The sequence below is a fragment of the Zootoca vivipara genome, chromosome 3 (assembly GCF_963506605.1).
Source record: "Zootoca vivipara chromosome 3, rZooViv1.1, whole genome shotgun sequence".
In the NCBI taxonomy this organism is placed as follows: Eukaryota; Metazoa; Chordata; class Lepidosauria; order Squamata; family Lacertidae; genus Zootoca; species Zootoca vivipara.
In genome coordinates, this window is record NC_083278.1 from 43,800,713 (window position 1) to 43,813,202 (window position 12,490).

Consider the following 12,490-nt stretch of genomic DNA (forward strand, 5'->3'; position numbering starts at 1 on the left):
TGAATTAGGAGCGAGGAGACCTGGGTTCAAAGCCCCACTCAGACATGAAGTTCAGTGGTCAGCCTTTGGACACCCCCTCCTCTCAGACTGGCCTACCTTGCAGGGTTGTTGAGAGGAGGAATTGGGGGTGAGGAGGCAATGTCGCCCGCCTTGAGCTCCTTGCAGGAGAGCAAGGTTAGAGACATGATAAGTTAATCTTCTTCTTCTTTGGCGATCACTCGTAGCCGAGTGTCTTCCATAAACACGATTTTAACAATGGGTCCGTATGTGACTGTGGAGGCCAATTCTGGATCCACATGTCCTTCCACAGTGGCGACATTGGTTTCCAGGCAGGAGTTCATCACAGTGTGGATTTGCCAGTAAATAATATGTGAATGCTTCTTCCATGATCTCCATGATCCCCCCCCCCGGTGCGGCTTCTGTTTTCTTAATACGTGGAACAGTGCTGCTTACCTGAATCATTAACAGCCTATAAGAGGAGGATGATAAATAAAAAGAAGTGAGCTGGCTGTGTTAATTATGGCTGAGTTAATTCTGTGCATCTCCTGGCTGTGTTTATTTAGTACTTCTGCCTGCCTCATTGCCTGCTTGTCTTGCTGCTTATGGTTGCTAGGGCATCCTGATAGCCACCATTTTGTTGGTGCCACATGTGCACCATGTGGGAAGTTTTACCTGTTGAACTCTTTCTAGTGGCCTATGGGGGTTTAAAATAAATAAACTGTTTTCCAGTCTGGATTTGAAGTTGATAGATAAATAGTTGATACTGTTAAATAATTTACATAGATAAAAAACTTTGGCATCAATTATCCCATAATTTGGCCCGGTAGTGTTGTTCTTTTTTTCTGAATTTGGTCACCCCCCCCCCCCTTTAGACCTGAGCTTGGCTCATGTTAATCAGAGCAAAAAAACATTAGTGCACTGGTGAGCAGAGGTGAATTATCTTTGATTTGTTAGTAGAATAAGGTAATTTAATCTGAGTTGGTTAGCAATTTGAATTTATATCCGTGGTAGAGGCTTGTTATTTCAGTTCATTTGTGGACAGGGTTTGGTGCCTGATTTGAAGTAAAGTAATAATTATATAACAAATAGGGTGGCAATTTATTTGATGGTTGCAGGAAATATTGGTGCTTGATTAGCCTAATCAATGTTCATAAATGTACCAAGCAAACAGTACAGGAAGACAGGCCTGGAAACCATTTTGACTCCCAAACTGACCAAATGTTTCTCTATGGGGAGGGAGGAAATGGGGGGATGGCAATATATTTTCCTCAAAAAGCATTTTATTTTAAAAAATCCAATTTAAATAAAAAAAATCCGATTTTTGGGATTTTTTAAAAAAATAATAATTGATTTTTATCCACCCTGCTCGGCACGCAATTATATATAATAAAATTTTGGTTTCATTTTGCCTTTTCCATGCTGAAATGTCACAACCTGGACGACCATGGTTTGCCCCCCCCTAGATTTGATCCTGGCTACGCCCATGGCACTCAGGGCTGATTTCCTTCAGGGTGGATAGGTTTGATCTTCTTGCAGTCCATGGGACTCTCAAGAGTCCCCTCCAGCTACTATTATTATTTTACTCCACCTTTCTGTAAAAGTATTCAGCTGTTAATTCATCATCAACAACAACCACATCTTTAAAAGCAGCACTACACTAACCAGACTAGAACAACAAACTAACACAGCAGTTCTGAGAGCATCTACTTAAATAAAAATCTTCACCACCCACCTAAGAACAAGAAGTTCTGGAAAAGATCCTGATGCTGGGAAAGATTGAGGGCACAAGGAGAAGGGGACAACAGAGGATGAGATGGTTGGACAGTGTTCTCGAAGCTACTAACATGAGTTTGACCAAACTGTGGGAGGAGTGGAAGACAGGAGTGCCTGGCGTGCTCTGGCCCATGGGGTCACGAAGAGTTGGACACGACTAAATGACTAAACAACAACAACAATGTCCTGGAAAATATATGGAATCTTGGGTTGAGGCAGTGAGCTGTGATCTTGGCAAGAATTCGGAGCACTCAAATGACTAGTCATGGGGCTGGCAGGGAGAATCGCCATATGTTGCCTTCATCATGCCAGTTGGCATTTTAAATGTTTGCCTGAACTCTGCTTATGCCTCCGTGCTGATCTTTCACTTACAAGAAGTGGTGTGGGAGTAGTTCCACTGCGGCTTCTTCACAATCTGTTCGATAACTGTGTGCATGAGCGGACTTTGTGGGTGGGGATGAAGGCATCCTCTTGCAAATATTGCCTGGCAAGTAAGTACAAAGGAGAATCTTCGTATATAGGAAGGAACCCTCAGTGACCTGCCTCCATGGTTTGTTCACACACGTTGCACAGAGAAGAAATCATGGGGAATTGCTTACCAATGAGTGTGTATATTGAGCTTTACTGCTCAGGGTTGTGGCGAGAATGAATAGAACATGACTTTTGCCCAACCTTTCTTACTTCTTCTCAAAGGGGTCAAGGTTTTGAGTGCATGGGGGTCATCTTGTGTTATTGAAAACCTTAAAAATTAATCAAATAAATAAAAACTCACATCACAGCAGAAAGGGCAGTAAAACTTACCTTTCCCCAAACGTAAGTACAGTATTTTTAGGTTTTAAATTTTTAAAAATTATATCCTGCTTTTAAATAACTTCCTCTGCAAAGCAGCTTACAAGCTCCAATGAAAATCAACTCCACCTGACAATGAAATACAAGAATACAAATATATATGTGCATAAATAGAATATAGGACATTAAACAGATCATAAAACAGTATTAAATCATTGAAGCCAGCAAGAATTAAACATAACAGAAATAACATAGATTAATATGGAAAGCCTTGGGAGAAAAGATAAAGTTTTCAGCAAATGTCAGAAACAGTGCTGGAGCTTGCTTTACTGCTGAGGGAATAGAATTTGAGAAAACTGGTGCCATAATGCTAAAAGTTCATTATTGAGTCACAACATATTTTGGTTGCAAAAATGTGTGTTAAATGTTTGTCTGAACCCAGGCTTTGCCACAATACTGATCATTCCCTTAGCAGTGAATAGTCTTTGGGACATGTTGCCACTGTTTTGAGTTTAATTGGAAAAGGGGAAAACTTGCAGAGTTGCCTTCACATGGTTCTATTTCAGCTGCAGTCAGAATGGAATGCTAATGTTGCATCTCAGTACAGTATACAGATTTTACATAGCAAGTACCTTTGCTATTCACTGTTGGGTTACATCACTTTCATTTTTGTTTGCTTTTCCTTCTCCTCCTTGTCCTCATATCTGGAAATAAATCCCAGGCCTCACTCACTATTCATCTCCTTTCCGCTGATGCAGTCCCCATTTTCTGCCTCCCTGTAGCTTTTTGGGAGGAATTCAGTGTGATGCTATGGCAATCGTTCTATAAGCAGAAACTTTTCAGTTTGCCAGATGTAACAATCCCCACTCTCTGCCTCTTCTCTGGGGCTGCTCCTGTTCTCATCCAAACCAATTTCAGGGATTAGGGCATGTGTGGGGAAAAGAGTGGGCAAAGACCCATTATGCTAGGAGAAGTACTACATGGGCTAGTTATTGAATATGACCCCTTGTCCCTAATTCAGTTGAACTCTTTGCAGTTGTAGCTCCAGTAATAAAAAAAGAAATCTGCTTTTAATTCCATATGATTTCTTTTCTTATTCCTTAAGACTTCATGTACAGTGTTGGCATTGATTTGCTGCTTTTTAGGTCAGCATTTCCCACCCTGGTCCTTTTCTATATGTTTTGGACTACAACTTCCATCAGCCCCAACCAGCAGTTGGGAGCTATTTTCCAGTATCTAGAGACACACAGGTTCCTTATCTCTGACTCAAAGCTCAATAAATTCAACTGGGATGGGGAATGAGAAAATCCGGTGGATAAAATGCTTAATGAATGCCTGATGTTTAAAATACTGATTTCTTAATTTGGGGATCAAAAAAAGAGAGAGGTGCTATACATGGGGGGCGGGCAGGCGTCTTATACATGGAAAAGTACAGTAATATTTAAAAAATTGCACACACACCCGGAAAAAGTGGTCTGTTTTGTCTACGGAATATACTAGTGTTGAAAAGTTCACTGATCTTCAAGTTAGAATACAGATTTAATCAGGGACATTTCTGTCTGTTCATATAATTCAGAAAACTGTTAGGCTGTAATTAACCATGATATATCATCAGTAATGTACAAGGAACAAAAAGAGGTCACTGAATAGATATCACTGGAAGTTATGAAGTCATTAATTGTGTTTGCAGATATGGTTTTTATAGCGTTGCTTTGTTTAAAAAAAGTGGATGTATCATAAATAGTTGACTTTCCGATGTATTAAAAGCACAGCCTGTATCTTCTATCTTCCATTCATGCTTAAATGGCATGGAATTTAATTAGTAACTACCGTTTGCAGTACAATTGTAAATGGGTTACATAGTGTAGTTGTAATTGTTAAGACTTTTAAATGCTTCTGTCACTAATTCATGTTGCCAGGAGTGCCCATTTAGGGTGGCTGAATAAAAAAGAAAGGGCTGGGCTCTTGTACCTTTTTATAGCTGAACAGAAGGGGGGGTTCAGTAGATGTAGCTTGCATTTCACCTACATCTGCTGAAATGTTCTCTTCTGCACAACTATTAAAAGGTGCAGGGCCCTCCCTACTCCCACTTGCCCTTCCATGTGATTATCTGTGGGAGTGCAGGGAGCTGCTAGAAGGTCTGCAATCCAGCAGGGATCCTAAAAATCTCACATGGGGACTGTATGTGCAGCAGCTGTGGGTTGTATGCCCACAATGGCCCTTTTACATATCTTACTCTAATTAACTGAATGATGGGAGTAAAAATTCTCGCTGCAATATTGTTTTGTTATCCTCTTACTGATGGTTGGGGTAGGGTGTGTAAGGTTGAGAGGTGGAGGGAGACTTGCCGAAGTCCACATAGTGATTTGGAGGGTGCTGGGGGGGCCAGGATATTGCTTTTTGGTTGGAAGGGTCCAAACATAGTAGTTTTTCTGAAAGATCAGAGGCTTGTCACGTATATCTGGTTATGAAATGAAACCAGTATAGATTACCTTCGGAATAAATTGCATACTGATTAATGACTGCAGTATTACTATCTATCTTAATTGGGGAACAGCAAAGTCCCTTATATTTAATAGGAAATCCAAGTTTGATCAATGTATTGTAGACAATTTTTTCTTTTCTTTTCTTAGGCGATGTTCAGCCTTTGTATGGTTGAAAGTGGCGCAGATGAGGTGAATTTACATGGCATCACAAGCATAGGTTTAAAGCAAGCTCTGGACTTTGCATACACTGGACAGGTATAGTACTAAAATCCTTTGTTGTTGTTTAGTCGTTTAGTCGTGTCCGACTCTTCGTGACCCCATGGACCATAGCATGCCAGGCACTCCTGTCTTGCACTGCCTCCCGCAGTTTGGTCAAACTCATGTTCGTAGCTTCAAGAACACTGTCCAGCCATCTTGTCCTCTGTCGTCCCCTTCTCCTAGTGCCCTCAATCTTTCCCAACATCAGGGTCTTTTCCAAGGATTCTTCTCTTCTCATGAGGTGGCCAAAGTATTGGAGCCTCAGCTTCACGATCTGTCCTTCCAGGGAGCACTCAGGGCTGATTTCCTTAAGAATGGATAGGTTAAAATCCTTAAAAAGGCATATAAAACAGGCCAGGTCACCTTAGAATAGATGGCACTGGGATGTTACCATGGCAACCGGCTTGGCTGGCCTTGCACCTGTTGGCTTATCTCATGCATGGGGTGATTTATGTGCACGAAGGAGATTAAACCCTTCCTCCATGTCCAGTTTCTCCCCACAGGTTTGCATTTCAATTCCAGATCAACATCACACTTTCAGAGAGGATGTAAAAACACACTCGCCAGGATCGAAAGAACTGCACAGCTTTCTACTTCTGTCTACATGGGACTCGGAAAGAGCAGTCCTTCATGACACATTGCAAAGCACTTTAGAAACTGATGTGATTTTCAGATGCAGCTGAGATAGCAGTATCTGGATGATGGGGAGACCAATAAAAATAAGAACAAAGACAACCCAATAATCCCACCTTCCACATCACATTTAAAAGGGCATTGGCTGTTGATCTTAATACTCAGGAGGGTCTGTAGGGAAATACAGTCTTTCAAATATTTGGGGATTAAGGGCTAAGTGAAATAGGCTGGCCTTCGAAAAATTCAGTTATAATCATACTCACCTTCAGCACATTTTAACATAACTGAAATGTGCAGTCCCATGCAATCAACTTTTAAAAGACACATTTTGTTTGTTAGGGATATGTATTATATTATTGTAACCATGTGTGCCAAGAGCCCAGGAGGTTTTTCTACATTTGCTGGAATGCCTTCCCTGAGAGACAGCTCTTTCAAACGTTAGTAGCTGCTGTCAGAGCAGTGAGAAGCCTGTGTGCCCATGAGGTGACTCAAAACCATTGAAGTGTTAATGGTGAAGATTTCAAAGTATTGTGTGGGTGTAAGGCAGAAATGCAGTTAGCAAATAATTGGATTTGTGCATGGGCCTCCTACACAGTGCTCTGAAAAGTCTTAGTCACAATAGGTTTTGGTCCATCAGTACAGTATTACCAAGGGAATAGGATATTTTCTCTCTGAAACAGAATTTCCAGTGCCTACCACTCCCACCAGTAAATACAAAGCTCTTTTCACAACAAACCCTCACTGAGATAAAAAATTATAATGCTTTGCTCAAAGCAAACCTGAGCCTTGTACGGTCCAATATCCTACTCTTCTGTCTCAACCAGGGGAAGGGAAAAGGGGATGCCTCATTTATTTTCATTGTTCTTTTCCAATATATGTTTTGTTCTTGTTTTGTTGATGATGAAACCATTCTGTATCCCCGTCTTCATTAACTTTACCTGGAGGTAAACCATTCTAAATTTAACAGGACATGCTGAGGAGTGAGTTTATACATATTGATTGAAATATCAAAGATGCCATTTGCAACTTGCAAATGGACAGTGGTCTGGCCAGCTGTCTTTTTGAGAGTTAGGGGTCATCCAGCCTTCCATTTGTGCCACATTTCTAGGCACAGGTTAGGGCTTTAAAGGTCTGTGTAGCCAGAGCTTAATAAATACTCAACTGGGGTGCACTTTAGTCTAGGGCTGGTCCTGTGTACGTGAACTTTGTAGGTACTTAGAATCATTAAGTTGGAAGGGACCCTGAGGATCATCTGGTTCATCCCTCTGCAATGCAGGACTATGCAGCTGTCCCTTATGGGAATCAAACCTGCAACTTTGGAATTATCAGCACCATTCTCTAACCAGCTGAGCTATATATTACAGGTCCTCTGCAGAGAGCTAAATGAAGACAGTCTCAGCATTGGGAAACACATTCAAATCCAGACTCAGCTATAAAGTTGACTGGATGACCTTGGGCCAGTCACTATCTTTCAGCCTAATTTATCTGCCAAGTTTCTTACTAGGATGGAATAGTGATGACATGGGAGGTATGTAGGAAGAGTGTGTGAGAGAAGACTACAATCCTATATAGGGTTGCCAGACTCAATAGAGGACAGGACTTCTGTGCCTTTAATTGCCCTGCTCTCTTTTGAGTCTGGAAACCTTAAAGAGAAACCAGCAGACCCTTTGTTTAATTTCCAAGCAAAGGGTCTGCTGGTTTCTCTTTAAGGTTTCCAGACTCAAAAGAGAGCAGGGCAATTAAAGGCACAGAAGTCCTGCCCTCTATTGAGTCTGGCAACCCTAATCCTATACAGCAGATGTGGGGAACCTTTGGCCTTCCAGTGTTGCTGAACTACAACTCCCATCAGCCACAGCAAGCATGGCCCAGTGGCCAGGGATGATGGGAGTTGCAGTTCAGCAACATTTGGAGTGCCAAAGGTCCCCCACATGGTAGCAAGTCCCAAAGAAATCTGCGGGACATACTACTGAGTAGACATCTATAGGATAATGTAAATGAACCCTGTTAATGCCCCACAGAGTGCAGTACTTGGCGTGCTATAGGAGACTTGCTCCTTCGTTGTGAATCAGCCCTCTGGTTCATCATCTTACAAGGAGTTAGTAAACCATGTCGGATTGTGTTATATGCTTTGATTAAATAGGTAATACATTCGATCTCCTTAAAATATGTGTTCTGTTATTTCTCAGTTTCATTTATCTCTTTAAACAACAGGAAAGTGGAACTTTCCCTTTCTGTATAAAGTGGGTGTCTTGAGACCTCTAGTGAAAACAGTTGGTGTTGCAGGATTGGATATTAAAATGAAAACAGGAAATCTGTGTGGAAATACTTCATTATTCCTGTTCAACAGAAGCAGTATTCATTAGAAATGATTGTTAGACACTCACTTCTAAGGTTATGGGAAATTCTTGATACAAAAATAGTCATCTCCCTATGAATTCTATAATAATTTTTAGCAATTATATTTAGGATACTGTCTAGAGCTATTAGTCATGTTTTAAAGTGTATATTAAGTTATGATGTCAGGTTATGTTTTGAATCTGTCTTTCATTTTTTAGCAGTCCCTGCATAAGATTTAATGCATTCATTTTATATTTAGCTAGTTGTTTTCTTAACTTGATCTAAGTTTGTTTATCTAGTACTTTTCATGAGTTACTGTTGATGGCTGCTGCATTTGACCAAAGATCAGCCTTAAAGGATCAGGCTTGCAGTTGGGGAGTGACTGAGCCAACCTTGATACTGAAAGCCCCTGTTGAATGTTACGCCTTTTGCCAGCTAAACCTAGTGCACCAGCTACAACAGAAGTCGCCAACGTGGTTCCTTCCAGAGGGTGTTGGTCTCTGACTTCTATCAGCACCAGCTGGTATGGCCAATGGCCAGGGCTGATGAGAGTCCAGTAACATCTGAAAAGGCACCATGTTGACTACCCCTGAGCTACAACTTCTCCAGGACAGAGATAGCTTATCAGAATGATCCATAGGCTGTTAATTCCAGGTAGGTTACAACAGTGCGTTATATGCAGGGATTCCTTTGACATCTCATAAACTTCTTTTAGTTCAGAACCCAGCTGCCTGGTTCCTCCCTGGCACTTGTGTTATATAATATTTGTGACCTGATCGAGAGATAGAGAGACAGACACAGAAGCTGGGTTGAACTAGGGGCACTTCAGTTAAGAGTAACACCCATAAAAAACCCTGTTAAGGGAAAACATTATTGCAGGCGCAAAACTGAACCTGAACAACAGCATTCACCGGGGAGACCAAAACTCCTGCCTGCAGGAAGGGGAGGCCAGGCTGTCCCTGCCTCACATTCCCAGGTCACCCCATGAAGGTGAGTAGGAAGGCCTGTGCTGCTCCATCCCCATCCCCTCAAGGCCCCATAGCTTTGGTCAGTTTAGCCTCAAGGCCCCTATCCTACCACAGAGATGCAGAGCCCAGAGTGTAAGCCTCGGGGGCAGCCCATCACCCAGAAAGGTGCCTAAAGGGGATCACCAGGCTAAAATGCAACTACTTTCCTTCCTGAACCGCCAAAATTGACCAAACTGAAGACCAGATTATCCTAATTAACAGTACAGCAGACCACCTGATGCCTAGCACCCATCAATTCAGTATGGAATATGCAAAACAAAAACAAAACAAAACCTTGCAAACAGGTGGATCAGCCATAAATTCATACGGAGAGAAAGGGAGGGTGGGTGGTGGGTGCTGCTGCCAGGAAGAGGGAGAGAGGTGGCAGCACAGCACTTAAATGACAGCCTGCCTCTCAAGCATGTGACTGACCCAAGAGAGTCAGACAGGCTGTCTCCTTCAGCCTGAACAGGCCACAGATTTGCCCCGCTAGCTGGTACCAAGGCAGAATGGGCAGCGGGATGCAGCAGCTTCACTTGTTAGTTTCCTTCTAAGCACAAGAGCTGGTTTATATGGCTTGGGATCTGGAGGCCTGAAGAAGCCTTTCCCAAATGTACCTGTCCATGCACTGAGAATCAGTGCCCTACCCTCTTAAGTTAGGTCATTTGTGGTCAGTGTTAAAATTCATTAACTGTGGCATTTCTCCCCAGAAAGCCTCACCTGGTGCCTATGCTGATACTTCAGTGTCAGGTGAAGAAGGTTTTATTTCCCCAGCTTTACTTACTAAATCCAAAGGTTTGATTCACACATTGTTCCATGCAGCAGCAAGGAGAACACAAGTAGATTACTCGTGGGTGCAAAATACACAATATAGCTTCAAGTATGCAGTCTTAAATTGGATGAAGTTCAGATACATCCGTCCTGGTGGAGTACATGGCTGGAAGAGAGGAGTGAGGAACAGGAAGAGAAGCAGCTTCACTTCCACATGGAAAAGTGGGGGATTACCTAGCTGAATCTAGGAATAGAGCTCTATGGTCGTAACCCCTTCATGCACTAACTAGCATTCATGCACAGTTACGTTTGACTGTAATTTCCCAACACATTTACTTGGAATGTGTTACGTTCACATCCCCCCCTCTCCCTTTGTTTGTTTGTTTGTTTGTTTGTGGTCTTTACTAGAATTGCAGACCTCAAAGCTGCTAATGTAGAAAGTTTCATGTAGATGACAAAAACTTGGGGGATATCTCTGTGGTGGTGTAAAGTAGCTACATTTGTGCAAAGTTAGAAACAAAACAAATAAGTTATCTGTTGAACATTCTAGTGAATATGCACACAAGGTGGACATGTTGACGATATTTGCCTTCTTTTGGTAACTGTGATCAGTGTTGATATGTTTGTAGTAGTATGCATCTGGCAGCTTCTGCACAAGGCAAATTAGCCCGATGACTCCCCTCACCATGAGCTGCTGAGAAAACATGGGCTAAAGAAATAAGTGGGCACCATTCAGCATATTGGTTGTATGAATCTGCTGTAAGGAAAATGTTGTTAATAGGTGCAAATTTAATAATATTTGCTGGCTAGAGAAATAAGTAGGAGTGCTTCTCTCTCCTTCCTGTCTATTGTGAGGAGAAACAACAGTGCCTGCTTTTTAACTGTAGTTAAGCCGTTTGTTTGAAAGGGTTTTCAAACAAAATGCAGAACTTTAGATTGTGCACCTGGAGTGTTGTAAGAATTGACAGCTTCAAATATCACATTGAATATTTTGCGGAGCTATTTTGCAGAGCACTTTCAAGGACAAGTTCCTTACAAGTTCTCTTTCTCTTTATCCCCCAATATAGGTACTCTTGGAACCAGGTGTGATTCAAGATGTGCTTGCTGCAGGGAGCCATCTGCAGCTGCTGGAAATGCTTAGTTTATGTTCTCACTATCTTATCCAGGTGAGGCTAAGGGGCTTGATTCTCCCCTTTATGTGGTTGCACTTAGCTTAATTCTTCAGTCTGTGTTACATGTGTGCACCTTCAGCTATACAACAGGAGGCGACAACTACATGATACCTTGATTATGACTTTGAACTGGACTTCTGTTTAGCCCGTTGATCTGTATAGGACAGATTTCTTTTGCGAATGAGGAGGCAGGAAATCAGGTATATGCCCCTGTGTTCTCCAGAGAAGACAACTGTAATGAGTGGCACATGTGGTTGCCTTTGAAGATTGTTCAAACACTTCGATTAGTGCAGGATATTGCTGTTTAGATTACTAACTGGAACTGGACATTATTATTATTTTGTCACTTTACTCATATAAATTTCTCAAAGGGACTTACAAATACAATCAAAACACTAAAACAATTGCAATAAACACAAGTGTGTGTGTGTGTATATGTATGTGTGTATATATATATATATATTCTCATAATGTGTTATATATATATATATATATATATATATATATATATATATATATATATATATAAAACACATTATGAGAATGATTCACCTGTGCTATGACAAATGCTATGGTTTCCGAGGTCCAGTTCATAGTGCTATGTAGACCTTAATGGCTTAGGTGGTGCTTTAAGTACCCTGCTCCTATCTCCATCTGTGCACCTTCCTGTCCATTCTTTAGGCTAAAGAGGGTCAACATTGCCTATGTACTTTCTGTACAAGTAAACGGCTATATTGCTATTGCAGGGTTCCTGCGAGCATTGTTTCAACAACAACGGATCTACCCAAACCTTTTCAGATGAAGACATTTTGGTGCTTTGAATGCACAGTCATTTTAAAACAGTATTTTTGGGACTGGGAAACTGTTCCTTTTCTGCAAAACATAAAATAAAAAAAGAATCACTGAATTGTAATAGTTCTTTTCTCAGTGCTTTTGTCACAAAAGTGAATGCTTTGCGAAAGGTGGTTCACAGAGCATCTGGAGCACTCACTGGTGGGTGTCTGCAACTTCACAAATGATTAGCTACCCCCTTTGCAATCTAATGGTCCCCCCTCTTTCAAAATAAAAGTTACTTACAAGGCTACCAAAAAGTGAGCAAATGGCTGTCTCAGCCCATTATTTCTATGGCTTTAGGATGCTCTTTTTCGTCTTATTTTTTGCCTGCAAATTACTGGGTTGAAGGCAAGAGAAGTAGAAACAACAGCACTCATCTTGTCTGATCTATTGCTGCAGTTTGAAGTGGCGAGATAACTGTTCCCCCTTG

The 12,490-nt window shown here is 41.5% G+C and overlaps 1 protein-coding gene across 4 annotated transcripts in view; it reads left to right on the forward strand.

Annotated features, from left to right (window-relative positions):
• KLHL32 (kelch like family member 32) overlaps positions 1-12,490 on the forward strand; it is a 77,068-nt gene that overhangs the window by 19,407 nt on the left and 45,171 nt on the right. For all 4 annotated transcript variants that reach the window (XR_004692223.2, XM_035109348.2, XM_060272607.1 and 1 more), the window contains exons 4-5: positions 5,196-5,303; positions 11,122-11,220. Coding sequence is in view for 3 of the 4 variants with exons in the window: in XM_035109348.2 (XP_034965239.1) it covers positions 5,196-5,303; positions 11,122-11,220 (207 nt within the window). In the remaining variant the exon portion in view is untranslated. The remainder of the gene's footprint in view (positions 1-5,195; positions 5,304-11,121; positions 11,221-12,490) is intronic.